General features: G+C 41.5%; 1 protein-coding gene across 1 annotated transcript in view; it reads right to left on the bottom strand.

Annotated features, from left to right (window-relative positions):
• Positions 1 to 1488: 1488 nt before the first annotated feature.
• si:dkey-22o22.2 (neural-cadherin) overlaps positions 1489 to 22289 on the bottom strand; it is a 184174-nt gene continuing 163373 nt past the window's right edge. The window contains exons 21-33 of the mRNA XM_017714353.2: positions 20953 to 21188; positions 19243 to 19520; positions 17852 to 18066; positions 16207 to 16334; positions 15725 to 15852; positions 14791 to 14914; positions 11639 to 11819; positions 10032 to 10198; positions 9340 to 9604; positions 8298 to 8478; positions 7656 to 7909; positions 6140 to 6297; positions 1489 to 4583 (exon numbers count right to left, since the gene is read on the bottom strand). Of these exons, the coding sequence (XP_017569842.2) occupies positions 4110 to 4583; positions 6140 to 6297; positions 7656 to 7909; positions 8298 to 8478; positions 9340 to 9604; positions 10032 to 10198; positions 11639 to 11819; positions 14791 to 14914; positions 15725 to 15852; positions 16207 to 16334; positions 17852 to 18066; positions 19243 to 19520; positions 20953 to 21188 (2789 nt within the window). The 3' untranslated portion in view covers positions 1489 to 4109. The remainder of the gene's footprint in view (positions 4584 to 6139; positions 6298 to 7655; positions 7910 to 8297; positions 8479 to 9339; positions 9605 to 10031; positions 10199 to 11638; positions 11820 to 14790; positions 14915 to 15724; positions 15853 to 16206; positions 16335 to 17851; positions 18067 to 19242; positions 19521 to 20952; positions 21189 to 22289) is intronic.

Here is a 22289-nt window from a genome sequence, read left to right on the forward strand (position 1 = left end):
TGGACACTTGCAGCACAAGGAGAGGAGGGGACAGTGAGGAGCAGATTAGTGAATTAATAAGCTAGCTATGCAAAGTTTCTAAAAAAAAATAACATATAAAATCTGAATATAACACATAAAATCTTGCTTTGTCTGGCTATAAACTTTGGTGCAGAACTGTGCTGTAGTATTTTTTGTTGCTATCTGTGTAGACTTTAGTTTGTTAACTATTAAGATGGCATAGTAAAGTGATAAAGTTACACTATCTCACAAAAGTGAGTACACCCCTCACATTTCTGCAAATATTTTATTATTTATTTTATTATCTTTTCATGGGACAACACTATAGAAACGAAGCTTGGATATAGCTTAAAGTAGTCAGTGTGCAGCTTGTATAGATTTACTGTCCTCTGAAAAGAACTCAGCCATTAATGTCTAAATAGCTGGCAACACAAGTGAGCACCTCTCAGTGAACGTGTCCAAATTGTGCTCAAACTGTAAATATTTTGTGTGACCACCATTATTATCTAGTACTGCCTGAACCCTCTTGGGCATGAAATTCACCAGAGCTGCACATGTTGCTACTGGAATCCTGTTCCACTCCTCCATGATGACATCACAGAGCTGGTGGATGTTAGACTTGGCACCTCCTCCTCCTTCCGCTTGAGGATGCCCCACAGGTGCTCAACTGGGTTTAGGTCTGGAGATATACTTGGCCAGTCAATCACCTTTACCTTTAGCAAGGAAGTAGTCATCTTGGAGGTGTGTTTGGGGTCGTTATCTTGGAAAACTGCCATGAGGCGCAGTTTCCGAAGGGATGGGATCATGCTCTGCTTCAGAATGTCACAGTACATGTTGGAATTGCAGCTCCAGACCATGAAGCTACCACCACCATACTTGACTGGAGGCAAGAGACAGTTGTTTTGGTACTCCTCACCAGGGCACCACCACACATGCTGGACACCATCTGAGCCAAACAAGTTTATCTTGGTCTTGTCAGACTACAGGACATGGTTCCAGTAATCCATGTTCTTGGACTGCTTGTCTTCAGCAAACTGTCTGCTGTCTTTCTTGTGTGTCAGCTTCAGAAGAAGCTTCCTTCTGGGACGACAGCCATGCAGACCGAGTTGATGCATTGTGCAGCATATGGTCTGAGCACTGACAGGCTGACCTCCCACTTCTTCAACCTCTGCAGCAATGCTGGCAGCACTCATCCATTTATTTTTTGAAGCCAACTTCTGGATATGATGCTGAACACATGGACTCAACCCTGGCGAGGCCTGTTCCGAGTGGAACCTGTCCTGGAAAACCGCTGTATGGCCTGATCCACTGTGCTATAGCTCAGTTTCAGGGTGTTAGCAATCTTCTTATAGCCGAGGCCATCTTTGTGGAGAGCAACAATTCTATTTCTCATATCCTCAGAGAGTTCTTTGCCATGAGGTGCCATCTTGAATATCCAGTATGAGAGAATTGTACCCAAAACACCAAATTTAACAGTCCTGCTCCCCATTCACACCTGGAACTTTGTAACTCTAACGAGCCACATGACACCAGGGAGTGACAACAACACAACTGGACACAATTTGGACATGTTCACTGTGAGGTGGACTCACTTGTGTTGCCAGCTATTCAGACATTAAAGGCTGTGTGTTAATGGGTGAGTGTTGAGTTTCAGAGGACAGTAAATCTATACTGCTATACAAGCTGCAAACTGACCAAGTTATATCCAAGTTTCATTTCTACAGTGTTGCACCCTGAAGATATAACAAAATATTTGCAGAAATGTGAGGGGTGTACTCACTTTTGTGAGATACTGTGTAGTCATGCGTAACAGATGGAGTAGTTTGCTACGTGAAAACCCACTCTGAACACAGCAAATCAATGTTTAAAATATGGCTTATAAACAGCTTTGTCGTGAAATGTGTCAGATAAAGCCTAAGTTCTGGGCATGGTCTGCCACCTAAAGTTCCATTCTGATTCATTTAGTTAAATATGGTGAACAGCAGCATTCACAAGGAGATGTGTATCTGGATGGGGCTAACATGATCAGGTCACAGCTGAGTTAAATGGAAAACAGTAGAAAGTTTGGCCTATCTTCTTCTTTCGGCTGCTCCCTTTAGGGGTCGCCACACCGGATCATCTGCCTCCATCTTGCCCTATCCACTGCCTCCTCTACTTTCACACCAACCATCTCCATGTCCACCATCACTACATAGAATGTTTGGCCTATAATGTTCTAAAATGAGGAAATAGAAAAACAGACATGGCCATTCTGGACAGTAATAAAATGACAGAGTAGCACCTGTAAAAGAAATGACCACAGGAACCCAAGCAAATTTAATTCCTAAATCAAGCTAAAGCTGAAACGTATGTTCACTCTCCAAGATTCTCTGAGGGAAAATGGCGAGGGCTTGTTAAAAAGAATGGAAGTGGATTAAATGCATCAGACTGAGGTGTCAGAAAAGATCCATTTGGACACCCCAACATGGGAAAGAAAAGAATGGCAAAAAGCCTTTTTTTTAAAAAACTAAATAACAACACAGTGAACACCCATGACAGCATTTATACCAGTGTGCAAAAGTAGCTCACCCACTGATAGACGCTCATCCACTGTAGTGTTCTGTATAGCACAGCAAATTGTGCAGAACTGCCGCATCAGACTTTCCGACTTCCAACTGCAGTCTTAAGGTGCCTTAACAGCCCCAATTTGGACAATGGACGGAGTATAGGACTCATCACTAGGGCTGAGGTATTTCTCACTAGTGACAAACAGGGTGCACATCATGCTTACGCCCTGATTGGTCATCTGCTTGGAATAACGAAGACTGTTTGTGTTCTCTCCTCCTGGAGATATGAATGTAACTGGACACAGAAAATGCTTCTCAATGCAAAAAAATGCAAATAGTTTTTCTCTGGCTTTTGTTCCGTGTGTAAAACATCTCTCAAGACTAAAATAAATACAGTACACTTGAACAGTTCACACTGAGAGAAACTGAATAAATAAAGAGCATCTGTCATCCATTCTTCTGTTCGTCTTAAAGCTTTCATGGCAGTTTCACAAAGGAAAAGACGGATTGCCATCAGTCTGTAAATGGAACTCAATAAAGGACACAGAACACACACAGGAAGATGGGAACTCTCGCTGGCAGGCGTGTGGGGTCAGGCAGCATTCACAAGGACATTTTGGTTTCTGTCAAAAACACACCTCTTTCATTGAGAACAATGCACTTACGAACAACGCAGTGCATGAGAATTTTTGACAGAACATACTCTGACCTGAGCATGTGTCAGCCAATAGGAGATGGACAGGGCTGTAGCCAGTCATGTGGAGGTTGAGCAGGTTAGAGGAGAAACTATTCAATGGTGTCAGTTCACGTCCAGAGCTGTACAATCCAGCTCTAAAGATCTATATCAGGAGTGCCCAGTCTGGGTCCTGGAAATCTACCACACTGTAGAGTCTAGTTCCGCCCCTAATCTAACACACCTGATCCAGGTAATGAAGGCCTTCAAGAGCATCTGAATATCAGAGCCATGTATAGTAGTGTGCAAAAGTCAGAAACCACCCTTTAAAACCACAGCATTAAATAAAAGCTACTTATTTTCCAGTACAAGAAAAAAAGCAGAAACATATCAAAATAAACGAAGAACTAAATACAATATACTTTATATTCACAATTTTCTGTGTCCACTCTTTGCATTTACGACAGCTTCCATTCTTTTTAGGAGACTCTGCAGGGATATTTTTCCACACTTCTAAAGTTCTGTCTTAGAAGTTGGTTGCATTTTCTGCTTCTCACAATCCAACTGGACAGGAAATTATGCAAAAGGAAGAGTGGCCTCTGACTTTTCCATGGAACTGTGTGTTGGTCCTAAACTCTTCAGGGGCAGATCTCCAGGACCAGGTTTAGGCACCCCTGATCTATAAGAAAAAGCTCATGCCTCAGGCCAGAGGAGCTTTGCGTGTTTCACTTACTTCTGTAAGAACCAGCAACCACTAGCAGTTTTTCTTTATGAGCATTCATAGTTGAATGATTTGAATGACGCTCACACTGATCTCTGTCCACAACAAACCACTAACGGACACCAATTTGTTTTTTGAAGGACACCAAAATATCTCTGTGAAAGCGACCTTACTGCAGTTGCTCGAGGCTTTTGCTCTGGCTGTGGTTCTGGCTCTGGACAGCATCCCTGTAAGTGAGGGCCAGCTCCGGCCTACGGTACAGCTCACTCAGGCCCTCGAACTTGGGCCCCCAGTGTCGCAGGTAGTCGTAACTGAAGTCATCCTCAGGGATGGCGGAGCTGAGAGAGCTGAGGCTGCCCAGGCTGGACCCCTCGCCCTCTATGCAATAAACGTGGTAGGTGTCCATGGGGAAGGCCAGGCTGTCGTTGTCCGCCTCCCAGATGATGCGTGCCACATAGTTCTTAAAGTCCATGGCGCAGTGTGTGCTGCAGCCCGGGTTGTGGTGGTAGGTCAGTGGCCCACCCGGGTGCACCTCCTCCTGAGAGCCCTGAGAGGACTTGATGAGAGGAGCCGTGGTGCAGGACGAAGACTGAGACAGGCTGGAGCACAGCGGCCTCTTCAGCTCTGTGATGTCATATGCATTCTGTGGCGAGGTAAAGACAGCAGGGGTCAGGCACTTCTATTCAAATCTTTCACTCAAGTAACAGGCTGACCACAATGTACAGCATTTTCCTCAAATATTATCAGTCACGGTGTTTGATGTCCAAAATTTGCTGCTTCTGCACTAAAACTGAACTAGTGCATTCTGCACTAAAACTACATCAGATACAAGATTGTTAGATGCTGCTAAAATTTCTAGAAGCTTCTACCACCCCAACAGGCTTCATAACTGCTGTTCCTGTTTTTACTGTCATTTTACTGTCATTGTTTACAGCTAACAGGGTGTTAAGCAACACCAGGAACCACATTAGAAAATCTATTTGGGATTCACAATAGTTTACACAGTTAACACAGTTGTACAGTTACACAGTAGTTCAATGTTGTTTAAAAGAGGCACATGATGACTTACTGCACACGCACAATGATAATTAATGTGCTATTATTAACTATTAAAGAGAATACATGTCTGGGGAGAGCCTGTTAAACCTTTGGTGCTGGATTGGGCTAATGTATGGAAGGCATGGAGACAGAAATATACTTATGTAGCCTCAAAAAACTAAACAAGTTGGATGACTGAATGAGCTGCTGTGAAGGCCACAGGTTACTGGAACTGAAGCTGATGTGATTAAACTCTAAAGATATAAACAGTCATTCAAAGTGTTTTGATATGGAATGAGGAAATAGTGGTCACAATGTCTACAACACAAACATAGCCACTACTAGTTTTGTAAGATGTTTCAGTGTTTTACTATTATTATCATTTAAAAACGAATGTGGGTGGTGGTTCACTGTTCATTTTGAACAACAAATTAAATGACTACATTTGGCATCATAACACCTGGTTCCTATCACCACCACTGTCAAGAAAACAGAAAATCTGAAGGTTTCTCTTCAGTGCATAATTTTTATCAGACCACTCTGAGTGACTGTTTACTTTTCAACCACTGAATTATGAAGACGTTCTGCTTTAACACATGTATGTGGACATACAGTGTTGAAAGAAACGCTAAGATTAGACAGAAGAGGTCTATGAGAATTAAAAAGAAAGAACAGCACATGAAAAACATCATGCTGGGGTTTTGATAGTTCTGGCTTTATATTCGAAGAGAAACCAGAACCTTTACAGGTCTTATTTAAAGTATGTAAGCCAAAAAAAAAAAAAATTAAATAAGTAAAAAAGGAAAATCAATTTGGCTTTGAAACTCTACTGGTTTATAATGTGGAACATTATTAATTCTCTTTCTTTTTCTTGCTTTTTTTAAACGAACCAGATTCCTAAACTAACTCAGGATAATAAAAAATGTTCTTGTATGCTGCATGTGAAATATCACTAATATTAATGTTACACAAAACTGGCAAGATATTGCTGAAGTGACACACCTAACAAAAATGGCACAATGCTACCATCTAGTGGACGGAACATAAAAAAGCTTCAGACCTGCTGATCATGATTCCACACTTTTTTCTCATGGGAACTTCCAGGAAGGAACTGAAGGTAAATCAATACATTATGTGTCAGTGATGTGGACAGTGGTGTACCTGGTCCTGCTCTCCGCCACCCTCCTCGTTGTAGTTGAGGATGTTCTCCCGGATGTCCTCCCAGCTCTCATGCTCCGCCGGGATGTGATATACGCCACGTTTCCGGAACTTATTCCGACTACCCTTCTGGTTCCACACGGTCACTGCCACCAGCACAGCTAGAAAAGAAAGAGTCAGGAGAGAAGAGAATGTTAAGATGAAGAGATGTTTGCCATCCCTCCTGAAAAACAATGGAGGTGTGGACGGTCTATTATCACAATGGTCCAAAGACAGTAACAGTTAAAAATGCAGAAATGTCACTTTAATGATTTTTTTTGTTTGTTTTCCATGACGTATGTTGTTAGGAGTGAGAGGTTTATACATCACACTGTATTATTATTCATACTACTTTTATCAGAGAAAAAAATGTTTTTGTTGCTGTTTTTTCTCCATTGGATACACAGCATGAAACTCCTCATTTATTCGCAGTCCTTCCCCAAATCCATTTTTCATCCATCAGTTACTGTAGAGCCTTTCACTACTGACACAGGTGTCCACAGGTGCACCCATAGCTTGTACAATCTCTATAGAAATGGACACTCTGAGCAGCCACATGAGCCTAAGCCCACCACGTCCAATGCCAAGGGTGTAACGCCCCCCAGCATTGAGCTGTAGAGCAGTGGAACTGTGTTCTCTGGAGTGACGGGGCTCCATCTAATATCTTTAGGATGAGTTGGACTGGAGTTTCTGATCAAGAACTGATCATCTAACGTCAGTACCTGACCTCACCAATGCTCTTGTGGCTGAATGCAACCAAATCCTCACAGCATTGTTCCAACATCTAGTGTAAAGCCTTCTCAGAGGAGTAGAGGCAGTTACGGCAGCAAAGGGGTACAAGCTCCTTGTTAATAATCTCAGAAGAAATGTTGGAAGATCAGGTGTCTACATACTTTTGGACAAGTTGTGTAAGTACCGTATAATTTTTCTCATTTTGTTTTGATATGCTTTGGTTCGACTCTTATTGCAGCCTGGATGGAAACTCTTTAGGTTGGCATGCTGCCTGTGATGTGGTTGATAAGGCTGGCAGAGGGGCCTCGAGGGTACTGCCAACCCTTCAGTACACCTGTCAGAGGTGCACACCCGCATACACACGTTGGCTCTGCTCCATGACTCATCTCTCTGTGTCTGTTTCTGTTGGCTGATCAGTGCTGCCAGGCTCTCTCAGCACTGTAACAAATCTGTGAGGTGTTCACCATCACTTCTAATGAATAATGGAGGTATGGGCAAGTCTTGAAAGAGGCACTGTCACAGTGGGCCAAACACAATTACTCTTCCGCACTGCACCACTGAAACAGAGCTGATGAGCGTAAATACGTATCATATGTACACAACCATTCAACAGTCAACTCACAGAAGATACATATAATACGGACCATCTCTTTTACTCTTTTATCCTGAAAGGAGTTTAAAGGCCTGAAAGATTTGAGTGTTGATCAGTGCTAAAATATAAACTGTAAGGAACCCGAGCAGAATTTACCGAAGAAGACGAGCAGGCACATGCTGATGGCGAGGATGGAGCTGGGGCTGAGTGCAGCGAGGCGCAGGGCTTTGGCCTGCCCCAGCTCACACCACTGGCCCCTGAAGCCCTCCGGGCAACGGCACTGGTAGCTTTTCGTGGAGTGAGCCAGACAAGTGCCTCCATTCCGGCATGTGGAGGGGCCACATGGGGAAGCAGCGCACTGCACCACCCCTGTGAGCTCATCAGCAACAGCTAACTGACCAGCCGGACACCTGCATGCACACACAGAAAACACTAATCAGCCATGAAGAATTAATGGGGATAGAACACGCTCTAATTACACTGAACATTTTAAAAGGATTACATCTGACAATTTAAACAGCTTAACCGTTAAGATTCCTTGATAATGAAATGTTTGTATCAATAGTAAAGCAAAGAACTGAAAATGTTCAGTTGACACCACAATTTTGTTTATATAGACAATACATTTTATTATAATTTTAATGATCTAGTCTTGTTTCGCAGAAAGAAAAAAACACTCATTAGTTACTTTTGATTCATTACGCAATATAAATTGAATGCACTGTTATGCATTAATAACTCTAGAATGTTAGGGTTAAAGGTGAAATTCTGAAGCAGTGAAGAAGAGTAAAGCCTGACCTGCACTCGTGTTTCCTCCAAAGATCTACGCAGTACAGAGGGCTGTGACAGGGTTTGGAGCTGCAGGCGTCTGAGTGGCAGCCTGCCTGCACCCCGCGTCGCTCCAGCACTGTGGCAAACTCACTACTCTGACCGTCCAGCGGCAGAGAGTGACCATTCAGCCGTACATCACGCATGCAGCCTGCACACACATGGACATCACAAGGGTTAAATACTCACCACCATATAAACATAACACTGTGTATTCACTCACGGTGGTCACAGGCTCACCAAAACCAGACAGCTGAAGACTGGGAAAACCTAGCCTGGTATAATAAATCTCAATTTCATTAAAAACATTAGATTATGAAAAGGTGCGTAAATGTACTTTTCCAGTGGGAGAAACTTACATAAGGTACACAATTGGACCTTAAAACCACTGTTGGTACATTTGAGGGTACATTTACATTGTTTGTACCTTGATTAGTGTGAAATGTACCTGCAAAGTACCTTTATTTCTAACAGTGTACTGTTTGAATTTGGCACCAACAGCATGAATACATGGACCCAACCTGCCCTGGGTCAGCAGTCAAGGCTGGTGGTGGTGGTGTGATGGTGTACAGAATGTTTTCTTGGCACACTTTGGGCCCATTAATACTAATCAATCATCACTTGAATACCACACCCTAATGGCGTACTGTTGTTGACCATGCACATCCCATGGCCATAATTTACCATCTTCTAATGGCTATTTCCAGCATGATAATGCACCATGTCGCAAAAAAATTGGTTTCATGAACATGACATTGAGTTCAGTGTTCTGCACTCGCCTTCAGAGTCACCGGCAGTGTTTGGTTTTGCCAAATGTGTTTTTTGCCAACGAAGACATTTAAAGATATATCACTTTGTTCAATAAATGGATGAGAAACTAAATAACTGTTCTTTTTCATTTTATTAGGTTATCTTTATCTACTGTTATGATTTACATGCAGATCCTATCATATTTTAGGTTACAGTTACATAGAAATTCACAAAAAAGGATTAGACAGTGATAAAACCCCACCTTGAAAGTCTGTGAGAGCGCTTTGTGTAGCACTGTTTCCCAGAAGAACGCTGGATGGATGCACCACGATCTCTCGTTTGAGGCCAAGAACTCCTGAGACCTCTCGCGACCCCCCACCCTGCTCCAGCCGCAGGCTGAACATGTTGTCGTGGCGATGGAGACTGACCATAACCCACTGGCCGCAGTCCACTCGTTGGCTTCCCAGTCTAAGGGTGTGGGCTCCATCACCCAGGTTGGCACTAACACTCAGATACCCATCCACTATCTGAGAGAACATGTGGAAATACATCTACATTAGAATCGGAAACTATAAATAATGCAGTAACTAATATGAATTATTCAGTAACTTATAATAATAATTAAGTAACTATTTATAAATAATTATGAATTATCCAGTAATCCAATAACTATTTATAACATATTCAGTATCTAATATAAACTACTCAATTTTGAATGTTTCAGTATCTACTATGAATGATTTTGTAAATATTTCTGAATTATTCAGTAATTATTATGAATTCATTAACTACTAATACTATTCAACAACTACTATCAGCGTAGTTCTGGGAGTGAGGAAGGCTAATCCGAATTAGTCAAGTTTAAGAAGTTAACATGATATATTGAAATAAGAAAAAACTACTTTTCAATGCATTAGAGGCAAATGTGTGCGACCGTGTGTGGCTACCATTGACCTGCAGTATGATAAACTCAATGGAGTCGCGGGAGCTCATGCTGAGCAGATTGCCAGAGGAGGAATGCGTTCTAAGGAGGAGCTGAGCGTGCGTCCTCCGTGGACTCCCGCCTCCTCTCAACTGATATCTCAGCATGCTCTCCTTCTCAAAGGACCACTCAGGGAGAGCTGGAGAACACAACAGCATGGTCAGCACACACACACACAACAGCATGTCAGGAGACAACACACTCCAAACACAGTCTTCAGGAAATTACTGAACATGAATAAAGATAGTTGACTTTTTCTCGTTGAGTTGCTCTCCAGCCTTCTGAACTTTGTTCCTGCATCATACATACCTAACACAAGCACTCACTAGCTTAAGCAAGTGTGGGGAAAAATGCAAAGGACTAACCCACTCAAAACACTAATAACATGGATTCGGGCAGAGTGAACTTATACTAGGTAATGGTTAAGCGGGACAATTATTTGCAATCAGCATGCACACAGATTAAATGACCACTTATGATTGTCTTGTGTTAGCTGGGTGTATCTTAGCCCTGTCCCATTTGGCTCACTTGTGGTCCTATGTTCCTCACTAGCACATGCCCACAAAGACTACCAGGCCACAAGGTGGCACACGTATCATTTATAATCAAGGGGACACTTTTCCTTTTTCTAATCCCCCAAAATGACACAAAAAGCTGTTTTTAAGCCATAGCAACAATATACTTTAAGATACTTCATATTTCAAAACCATAAAATCTGCTATGTCTTAGGTAGCAAACTACCCCATCTGGTATACATGACTGTGAATACAACTTCAACTTCATACTTTTATTCTGTTAGCTAGGTAGTTACTGAGCTAGCGTCCTTAGCTGGAAACAAAGGCAATAAACCACAGGTCTAAACCAAAGCTTATAGCCAGGCAAAGCAATCATACAGAAAATGAGTGCATGTTATGTTTACATTTACGGCATTTGGCAGATGCTCTTATTCAGAGCTACTTACAGTTTGATCATTTTACACAGGTAGGCAAAGGTGGTGTTAGGGGTCTTACCCAAGGACTCTTATTGGTTTAGTGTAGGGTGCTTACCCAGGTGGGGATTGAACCCCAGTCTACATCATAGAAGGCAGAGGTGTTACCCAGTACACTAACCAACCACCAGTGTGGTGTTTAAACTCTCCAAAAGACTTATTACAAAGTTTGCATGGCTAGCTGCTTCGCTAACTGAAGCTAACCTAGCTAAGGTCAACTACATTCCACTTAAAAAATGCTCCTCTCTGTCCTTTCATCTTCTGGTGCTGCAGGTGGGCTGCCAGGCTGATGCAGTTGTGATACACTTCTGAGTGGTGTGCTGAAGTTGGCGAGGGCATGCTACAAGACTATTGAAATGGGGCCATACATTTCACCTAGCTCTCTTTACCTGTAAGTCCACAAGTTGTTGACCCTGGACTTTGAGGACAACCTCAGAGTTAAGAGTCTCTTGTGGGACAGGCTCTTGTGTGGTCGGTGAGTGGAGGGTAACTGAGCAGTACCCATACCCATGCATTTCAAAATGGAATCACAAGCATTCAGTTCTATGAACATGTACTGAACACTGAACACATTCTACACATGCAGCTCACCCTTCTCACACTTGTGTCCACTGTAGCCAGGGTGGCAGTCACAGCTGAAGGAGCCCCACTCCCCCAGGCACTTCCCGTGAAGGCCACAGGAGGGCCCTCCTGCAGTCAGACACACTCCATCGGTCAGTCCACACCCAGGGGCACTGTTCTCACTCTCCGCCGCACTGCCCAAGTCATACACCTGAGTGAGGAGATTAAAGAGTCTGAGTCAGCACTTTGAGAAACCATAGTGACCTGTACTGATGACAGTCTTGACTCCATATCCACAGAAACAGCAGGATGTGCCATCATGCTGTTTTTTTAATGAGTTACCAAGCTTTGCCATTTCTTTCCAGCACAAAGTTAAACTCTTAAATCCCAGGCTATTATTCACTCATTGATCTGACCTATGATTTAGTAACTACAATGAACCATGTAATATGTAAGTGTGGATGTATATATATATGTCCCACAGTGTTTAATATTACTATTTTGGTGTAGCTTGACATACGTTGTGTGAAAGAGAGTTTATTCAGATTCAGATTCCTTTATTGATCCCAGGGGGAAATTGCAGTTGTTACAGTAGCCATTTATGTAAAAATAAACACTTATAATAACACACTAATAATTTAAGACAATATAGAGAATTTACAGTATGTACACCAGATTTAAGTACTTAAGGAACCTTCTGCCTTTCCAAAAATGGAAAAAACTTCCTACAACATGTTGTATATTAAAAGCTTTATATTTCTGTACATCACCTGAGGTGTAAGAAGCATTGCTTGTTTAGTGTATCTCTACTGATCAGAGTATAAATTATCTCCTGTAATGCAATGTTTGTCTTTTAACACAGAATAGATTTTATAATAATATATTTCTTAGACCCAGAAATAAATTTGTTTGGCTTTTATGTCTCTGTGATGCCTGCGGTTTATTTGGGTGGGGATTATCATGGACATCATGGTGCTTGGAGAGTGACTGTTCCTTGAGAAGGTCATTTGGATTGAGAACTGCAAAACTGGGTACATTCATCATTGTGGAACTGTGTATGTCCATCACTGTGGAACTCAAACTGTAAGAACTGCATACGTCCGTCATTGTGCAATTGCATACGTCCATCATTGAGGACCTGGGTACGTCCATCATTGTGGAATGGGGAATTTGCATCATTGGGGAACTGTGTATGTCCATCACTGTGGAAATGGGTACTTCAGTCATTGTGGAACTGCACACGCCCATCATTGTGGAACTGCACACAACTTTCAGTGTGGAACTGTGTACGTTCATCTTTGTGGAACTTCATACAGTACTGTGTGAAAGTCTTAGACACCCAAGACACATTTTCAAAATCTATTTATTTGTGTAGTTTGTGTTTATTTGCTTAGAAAAGTGTTAATATTTGAATATACAAAATGTATAGAATATTAATTAACAATATATATATATATGTCCAAAATTGGGCATGACTGAGTGTGACAGTTACAAATGCATATGAGTGACTGGACACTATCTTTGTTGGCTGAACATAATCAATGACATTGTGTTTAGCTATGGTTGTGAATCAATCCACGCCTCCTTCTATTAGCTTTGCGATGTAATGAATCAGCAGCATGCATAGTTTGTCTAATCTACGTTTAATTTTGATGAACGCATAAGTGCTTTGTCTAAATCTTTTCACTCTCTCTCTTTTGTTCTAGTTCTAGTCCTCAGATTTCTTTTTGATGCTACTGTTTATCTCTTTAATATTTTACCTTAGCTTTTATGTGTAAGTTTATGTGTTTATGTAATTGTGTTGACCAGCTGAGGAGGTCTCCTTTTTTATTAATTCTCTCTTGGTGTTTTCTTTTTGTGTTCCTGTAATCCTGACACACAGTTTCTCTTAAATTTGACAGTTTTTCTAGTTGAATCATGGTCTTTTGATTTTCTAGGATGTATCACATCACAGAAAGTACGAATTGGTGTTTTTGCATACATTTTTATACATTTTATCTTAGTCTTTTTAAATTAAAACCAAAACTACTTTAAAGACCGTTATGTCATATGCCATTAAGAAATGATGATACTGAGTGTTGAGCAGGTGCTCAAACTTCACATTTTAATTCTAGAATCAGGCATAACTGGCCAAGATTTCTCCTGAGATGCCACACCTTCATCACAAGATACTATATGTCACTTTTAGTTGCGGCTTTGTTCACTCTTCACAAAAACATCTGCATTGTCAGAAAATTGTGAGTGTGTCTCAGGCCTGTCAGGAAATGCTGTTCTCTCAGCATTCTTCACCCACTCAAACTGTGAGACTGTGCATTTCAATATGGCTGTAAAAACTCTGACAGTAAATATGGTAATGTATTGTTAGTACGTGCAAAACTGGGTTAACTCAGTCTTAAAAACAACAAGCGATCAGTGGCATGTGTTAGATTTGACATCTACTGTATGCTTCTATACATGAAATGTGTTCATATGTGGAGCAACTTCTAATCATGCATATGCAAAAACCTCCAATGGTGGAAATGTGTAATTACGGATAAACTCCCACTTGTAATCATTTCAGCATGAATAGGAAAATGATTGCAGACTCTGATGCTCATACAGATGAGGTGACGCAGAGGACATCTGAATTATTTTCATGGTAAATATAAAGAAAAATCATATAAAAAAAGCACATTTAAAGATTGAGATTATGTAGACAGCGGATGCCTTGACTGAAGCTTTCAAAGCTTTTAACTCAAAAGCTGGCAAAAGTAAGAAGTAAATATTAATAAATATTGTCATTTTTTGGGCTAGACCCTTAAACCTCACACACCTCACTGCCCTATGCAGCACTGCTCAGCTTGTAGTGTTTAGTTTGGCAACAAAATGACAAATTTCCCTTGCAGGATCAACAAAAGTATACAGTGCACAAAATAACATGAACGGTTCAACAGAAATTTTAACAAGAAAACCTTTCAGGTTGTGTAAGCTTCTGTTTCGTGTGTGAGTGTGATTCCTGCTTTTACAGAGCAGTGTTCCAATAACAGGTGACCTAAAAAAAGGGCAGAAGAAAAGTCCTGACCCTGTCTCCTAATGGGAAATCCTCTCTGATGCTATGCATGTCATAATGTATAACAGACACAGCTGTATATGAGGCACAGTCTTGAGGCACACAAGGAAACTGTGAGAATAAAAAGCCACACCTGACTGTCCACCACCAGGTTTCTGATGCAACCCACAAAGCCTTTGTAGTGAGGGTGTGTGCGACGCAGGGGATGTGTTTCCTTCACTCCTCCGAGCTGCAGAGGCTGATCCACATTCAGGAATCTACACAGAGAAAAGCAGAGGCATCAGTGATCTCTCATATACAGTACAGCTAATGGCAACAGCTTCTAAACAACGTCCTCTGCACAAATGTCAGTAGAGTCACTTCTGATCATATTAAACAATTAAGAGAATCTAACTGTACCCTTCCGATGTGATTATTTTATTTGAATAAGTTGCAACGACTTGATAAACACTGTCGTGACACCAGGCTCTTTTATTTTATTTTTCATTAAAATGATTATTAGAAGATGCCAGTATGATACTTTCATCTAGGAAAGTGAACACAGTGCACCATGTAAAGTTACTGAAGTTCCACAATTGGACCTTAAGGACCATGTTGTACTTTTGATGGTATATTTATACTGGGCACAAAAAATTTACCTGTACAGTAACCTTTTTTGTGCATTAACATTGTAAAATCTCAGGCTTATTATTCAGTTATTGCATGCACTACAGCTAAAACTGGTTATTCTTTGATCATAGATGTGTGGAATAAAAGTTTAGAGCCACCAGCAGATTCTGGCCATTTATGGGTATATATGTACTGTGGATGCCCTCTTGTTACATATAAAGTTCCTTTAACCCCTTAACATGGCAGGTTTATTTCACACAAAGGTTCATTATTCAGTAACTACTATTCAGGCACTTCAATGCAAACTAATGGAGCTATAGAAGTGTGTATTAAAACTTTGGGCCCTAAAGCCAGGGGGCCCATATAGAATCTGAAAGGTCTACTCATGCTCAGTCAGTAGGCCTACACACAAACGAAAAGATTATAAAGAGCACATAAACAAACAGGTATTCTCTCACCTCTCACTGCCTGGCGTGTCTGCAGATACTTTACACACTGATTGGTCTGTTTCAAAAACCTCCACTCCTAAACCCTCCACTTCATTCACCATGGCCCCCGAGCAGTGATCCAGGACCAGCTGCACTTCCTGTAGACATTCAAGCACACATAATGCAAATAATCAATAAAAAGTCAGAGCGCAAAACACATTTTGGACTTTTCACTGGCTTGGACTAAAATCCTTTAATCCTTTAAAATCCTTAAATATCTTTATTTTGTTTAAAAAAGCCAGATGTGCAGACCCTGTCAACACTGTGTATGAATGTAATTATGAAACTGTGTAAATAAATATGAAACTATAATTTTACATAATTACAATGACATTGATTATGGCTGAACAGGAGTGAGTAGGAACTAGCTCACAAGAACAGACTCTCTCTCTCTCTCTCTCTCTCTCTCTCTCTCTCCCCCTCTCATTCTGTGGCTTTCACTGAGGTTCTACCTTGCCATCGCTGATGATGTCGAGACGATGCCAGCGACGGTCGTTGACGGAGGCCTGAGGAGGAAGCTGTAGAGTGAGAGTGCCTGAACCATGATTAACACTCAGCAATGGAACACCCTTCTTCAGCTCTGCAGAGAGACAGAGAGAGAGAGAGAGAGAGAGAGAGAGAGAGAGAGAGAGAGAGAGAGAGAGAAAGACAGAGAGAGTGAGAGAGAGAGAGAGAGAGAGAGAGATTATTAATACATCCTCAATGTATTACATTTTCAAAAAAGGTTTATTAAAAACTTCTAAAACTCTCAAACTTTGGCATTTCAAATGTAGTATTTGTCATGTGATGAAGGAAGAGGAGGAAATAAAGAACGAAAGAAAGAAAGAAAGAAAGCGCATGTCAATCACACACCATGTCAGAGACTAAATGAAGTTAGAGAGAAATGAGAAAGAGAATGGAACATAGACATGAAGAATGAGAGTAAAAGATGAGAGAAAGAAAAAAAGAGAAACTGAGACAAGGACAGAGAGAGAAACAGATGGAGAGAAAAAGAGAGAAAGAGTGAAAGAGAGAGAGGAGAGAGAAAGAAGAGAAGGAGGAAAATAGAGATGATGGGAGAATGAGTGAGAGATTTACAGAATGGAAGAAAAAGAAAACGAAAGAACGAATAAGAGAGCAAATGAGAAAGCACGTCAGTCACACATCAAGTCAAAATGAATTGAGAAAATTCACAGTAGGAAACAGACGAAGAGAGAGAGAGAGAGAGTGAGAGATAGATGGGGAGGGAAAATGAAAGAAAAAGAAAAGACAGTGAGAGAAAGAAAGGGAGAGAGACACATGCGGAGAAAGATGGACGGAGAGAAAGAAGGTGAAAGAGAGAGAGAGATTCTATCATTTCTGAGTATATTAAGATGTTGATCTCAGCTGTTTACTGTAAACTGTTCATTCGTTCTAATTTATACTCCAGCATTCATCATTTTATGAACCCAATTTGATCTTCAAACCGACTAATACATTACTCATGTAAGTGTGTACAACATCACACTCCAGACGCAGTTGCTGGACTTGAGTGTGGTCTCCGGGATCTGTGTTGACCCCGGTGGCGAAAAATGCTTCACTGCAATCAATTGGTGGTCAAGTTCGATTTGCTGCCTCTAATCAGGGGAGCACAGGGCCAGCCTGACAATTACACAACTACAGGCAACACGTATCAAACCCATGAGCTCAGCTTATTTAAGGCCACTGCAGGTCACTGTCTGGAAGTGTATGAGTTGCTGGAAAGGACAGAAGAGAGAGGACAGCATGTGGGCAAAGTTTGACTTTCACCAAGGGTCAGTTTCGGTGCTCATCCCTTTAGCTGCCAGTGCTGACCACAGACACATTTCCATTCAGACCCATTCATCACTAAGTGTTCAACCTTCGCCATGTTTGCTGTCATCCATTGATTCTATTGCTGCAGTTAATTGGTGAGGGAAATTAATTTCTTGCATGGGCAATGTAAAAATCTTAAATCATGGTGGTATCGATTGCGTGTGGCGTTTTCATTATCAGGATGACGCCTCGCTGCTTCTTCTGGCTTTTCATTACAGGCTGTAACACAAACAGACACTGCAGAGGACGAGCGGAATACAGTCTAATGGGGTTTGTGTAATGTACCAAGTGAGATGAAGTCTTCTTTGTCTCCAGGCTGGAGGACGCCGAGAGGGCCGTTGTAGAGCAGCAGGCCGTTGGCTGCCTCCGTGATGAACTCCAGAGAGATGTGGCTCTGGAAGCAAGGCCTTAGGGGTGGGAACCAGGCGTAGCCATCTCCAAGAAATGTGTGCTTGGTCTGCTGACACTCTGGCCCATCAAACATGGGGGGACACTTACACCTAGGTAAGACGTGATTGCACATAATTAAAGGGGAATCCCATCAAATTTTTTAAATTTCAGCAGAATTAAATGGTTAGGCTGTAAACAAAGTTGTCCAGAGTGGTCTGAAGTGTTCAATGCTTTTAAAAGCTATATCATAGATGCTATTTTGCACAACAGCTACGAATATGCTGCCTGATGCCTGCAAAATTGTTTCATGATAGTTTTGAGATTTTTTTAAGGTGCCGGGTGTTGTGAGGCAAAACAGTACTAAAAGAAAATCGTTTTTGTTGATCAGTTTTGCCATTATTTACTACTATTACCGAGAAAAACTCTCTTGTATAGGCTCACTTACAAGATAGCTTTGGGAAGCAAATAAGATACTCAATTTGTGACATTACAGCCGCTGGTTCCCACATCCCATCACCTTAATGTAATCCTTACAATCAGTCTGAGAGACTGAAAACTTCTCTATAATTCACTATTTAAAATCAAGCTACTCTACATCATCATCAGCAGCGGCAGCAGCAGAAGCAGCCTTTCACATGCTCAAGGACACTTCACAATCAAAGAACATGAATACATCAAATAAGAGGTACACAATTAATTACGAAAAGACATTACAGGCATTACATTCAAGTACAGGAGGAAGACTGCATAGTAGCATAGTGAAAACAACTTTGTCTTTAACAGAGATTTAAATGAAGATAGAGAGGATAATCTCAAACAGACTTGGGGTCAGTCTCCATCTAATAGGTGAGGATCCTAGCAGTGCCATTCTAATGGTGACATACTGTACCCTCTTAAAGGGAGGCCAGATATAAGAACATTACAGTTATTTAACTGCAATGTCACAAATGCATTCACAAATGTTTCAACATCTGCTAGGCTGAGAGATGGTGGAGACGATTAATACTTGACAGATGGAAAAATGCTGTCTCAACTATATAATTGATAAGAATGTCAAAGGAGAGTGTTGGGTTAAAGATAAAGATAATGAACGAAGGCATCTCAGTTTGGCAGCGCTCAGTTTTGAAAAGTTCATACATAATCTGTTTATACAGGATATAAACTGAAGGTAAGTGTAATTCATTAAAGAATTAACTATTATTGAAATAGTATAAGAAATAAACAAACAAATATTGATGTAAACATCATAGTAGGACTATAGTTACTTTCAGTAAATACTTTAGTACCTGTAGCCCATCTCGCTGTCCACGCATGTACCCCCATTGAGGCAGGGGCTGCGGGGGTAGGATGAGCAGGACAGATGCTGGCTCTCCCTGGCCAGACAGCCACATTGAGCGCTGGCTGTAGCTGAGACAGACACCAGAGAGGCATTTCCACTGTTCAGAACAGAAGGAGTGTCACTGAACGTCACCCTGCTGGAACAGCCACCCGCGTGACTGCAGTCTGTGTACGCACATTCATTCACCCCCACCTGGAGAACAGTCACACCCAGAGCTGACTCCAACTGAGAGAGAGAGAGAGAGAGAGAGAGAGAGAGAGAGAGAGAGAGAGAGAGAGAGAGAGAGAGAGAGAGAGAGAGAATATGAGAGAGACAGCAAAGAGAAAGAGGGAGAGAGAAATGAAAAAAACAGAGAAACAGCAAAAAAGAAAGAGAAATACAGACAGAGAGAGATAGAAACAAGAAAGGGAGAGAGACAGCAAAAAGACAGAGTTGGAGAGAGAGAGAGAGAGAGAGAGAGAGAGAGAGAAACAAAAAAGGGGAGAGAAATACAGCAAAAAAGAAAGACAAACAGACACAGAAAGATAGAAACAAGAAAGGGAGAGAGACAGAAAAAAGACGCAGAGAGAGAGAGAGACAAACAAAAAGGGGAGAGAAACAGCAGAAAAGCAAGAGAGAGAGATACAGACAGTGAGAGACAGAGAGACAAAAAACAGGAAGGGGAGAGAGAGACAGAGAGATAGAAACAAGAAGGGGAGACAGTGAAAAGACAAAGTGAAAGAGAGAGAGAACGAAAGGGAGACAGAAAGAGAGAGACAGAGAAAAAGAAACAAAGACAGAAAGAGACAGAGAAAAAACCAAGAAGAGAAAAAAGAGTGAAGGGGGGCAGAGAGGGGAGAAAATATAACAAGAAGAGGAGCAAAAAAGAAGAAGAGAGATCCAGAAAAAGGAAGAAAGATAGAGATCCAGAGAAAAAGGTGGATAGAAAAGATCAGGACAGATAAATAGGAGAGACAGAGAGAGTGAGTTAGAGACAGAAACAAATTGAAAGCAAGAGAGTGAGTGACAGACAGAGTGTTAAAGAGAGCAAAAAAGAGAATGACGGAGAGATAAAGATGGAGAGAAAGAGAAACGGAGCAAGAGAGAGAACAACAGAGAAAGAGAGATTTCAGTTGGAAGTTAGATTCTACATCACAGAGTAAATCAAACACTGAAGATAACACAGCTGAATATTTTTTGCTGGTTCAGTATAAGAACTGTATAGTAGTTCACACAGTGTGCGCTGCAACTGTTCGAGTGAGTGTGTATGCATGTAAAAATTGCTAAAATCCATGTGTGAGTGTAGTCAGTCCCTCACATTCTTTATAAGCGTTTGAAAAGCTGTCAGAGCAGCTTTCAGCACTTTGTGTAAACATTCATCTGGGAGAGACGGTCCACTCCACACAGGCCGAGAGGAGCTCCCACTCATGCACCTGATTTACACAGCATTTGTTCTCTCCCTCCATTCCTGCTCCCCTCCCTCCTTTCTCAGCTCACCGGCGGCAAACACAGTCTGTCGTTTCTTACCTTACATGGACATGAAATATTCATAAAGGCTCGAACAGAGTGTCACTGCATGTTCCTGTGTAATGTGTTAGCTGCTGTCTGTGGTCATAGATGTGGAACAATGGCTGTGGACAGGAATACAAACTGTGTTTGTGCGTCTGTTAGCTGTCACCTTGGCCTTGTGCATGGCCACACTGCCATGGAGTTTCTCAGGCTTGTAGTAGGGAGAGCCATGAGCAGCAAACCACACGCTGAGGTGCTGCTGGTTGGGCTGAGTGCCGCTGGCCAGGCTGAAGATGTGCACCTTCTCCAAGTCCGTCTGCAACAGCTCTGACAGCAGACGCTGCAGATGCTCGTAAAGACTTTCCCTGCCATCAGATATCCGGAACAACTCCTCTGCTGTCAGATCTGCACATAACAAACACACTTGGGTTACAACTATAACATTTTTTTTTTTACAATTTCCCTCCCTTTTTCTTCAAATGTAGCTCATCAGTCAAAACATGCTTGGTATCTGAAATTTGCACAGGAGCCACAACTCTAATGTAAGTAAGAAAGCAATAGAAGCTTTGGAGGAAGGAATGTGATGATCAGCCCATTCAAAACAACCTGAATCACCATTTAGTTCCCTACTGGGGAATTTTTGATAAAGCATTGAAAAGGTTCCATATCATGAAATCACATTTTTGATGTGGTATGTGAAGGTTATAAAACAGTTTTCTATCCAGTCCATAAAGTCCACATATAGAAATTAAGCTGCAGAAAAGCCTATTTTACAATTTGTTTCTGTGATGCTATGAGAACCAACTCATTGACATATATCTGCCTATTAAGCCTGCAGCAGTTTAAGCTCACCCATTCAAATGGCATTTGAACAAGGCATAATACGGGACAGCCAACAGATGTTATTAACACATAGCAGTATTAAGGGCACTGTAACAGAAACAGCTTGTTTCTAAGGGATGAGGAGAGGTTGGAAAATACACAAAACCACGCAAATGTTATTTGTGGACCTAAGATACAAGTAAAAGCAGGATATGGGCCCTTAAAGCTGGAACTTTAATGAAATGGCCTTTTTAGCAATCACACAAACATAGCAGCTATGAATACAATATAGAATTAGAACACATTGCTAAAGCTACTAACCATGAAGAGTAAAATACAACAGGACTACAAATTCTATGGCTCAACACTAACACTGCTTAATGGGATCTGTGTTAGTTAGAGGCCTGCTGCTCAACCCAGGCCTGGTGGCCCAGACAAGTTTTGGGTCGGGTTTGGGCTGCGTTTTTTAGATACGACGTTGAACTTTGGTTTGGCAAGAGTTCAGATTTGTTTGATTTAAAGGAATATTCTTAAGTAAATTTCATGCATACTCTCTCTCTCTGCATTCAGAACAGCTCTGGAACGTGCCCTGGTTGAATGTGCCCCTGAATGAAACCTAGGGTGAACTTTAACAGTACAGTCTTATACCATGGATGAGAGGGATGTGCTGGCTTGGTGGAAAAG

Source organism: Pygocentrus nattereri, chromosome 3, assembly GCF_015220715.1.
Source record: "Pygocentrus nattereri isolate fPygNat1 chromosome 3, fPygNat1.pri, whole genome shotgun sequence".
NCBI lineage: Eukaryota > Metazoa > Chordata > Actinopteri > Characiformes > Serrasalmidae > Pygocentrus > Pygocentrus nattereri.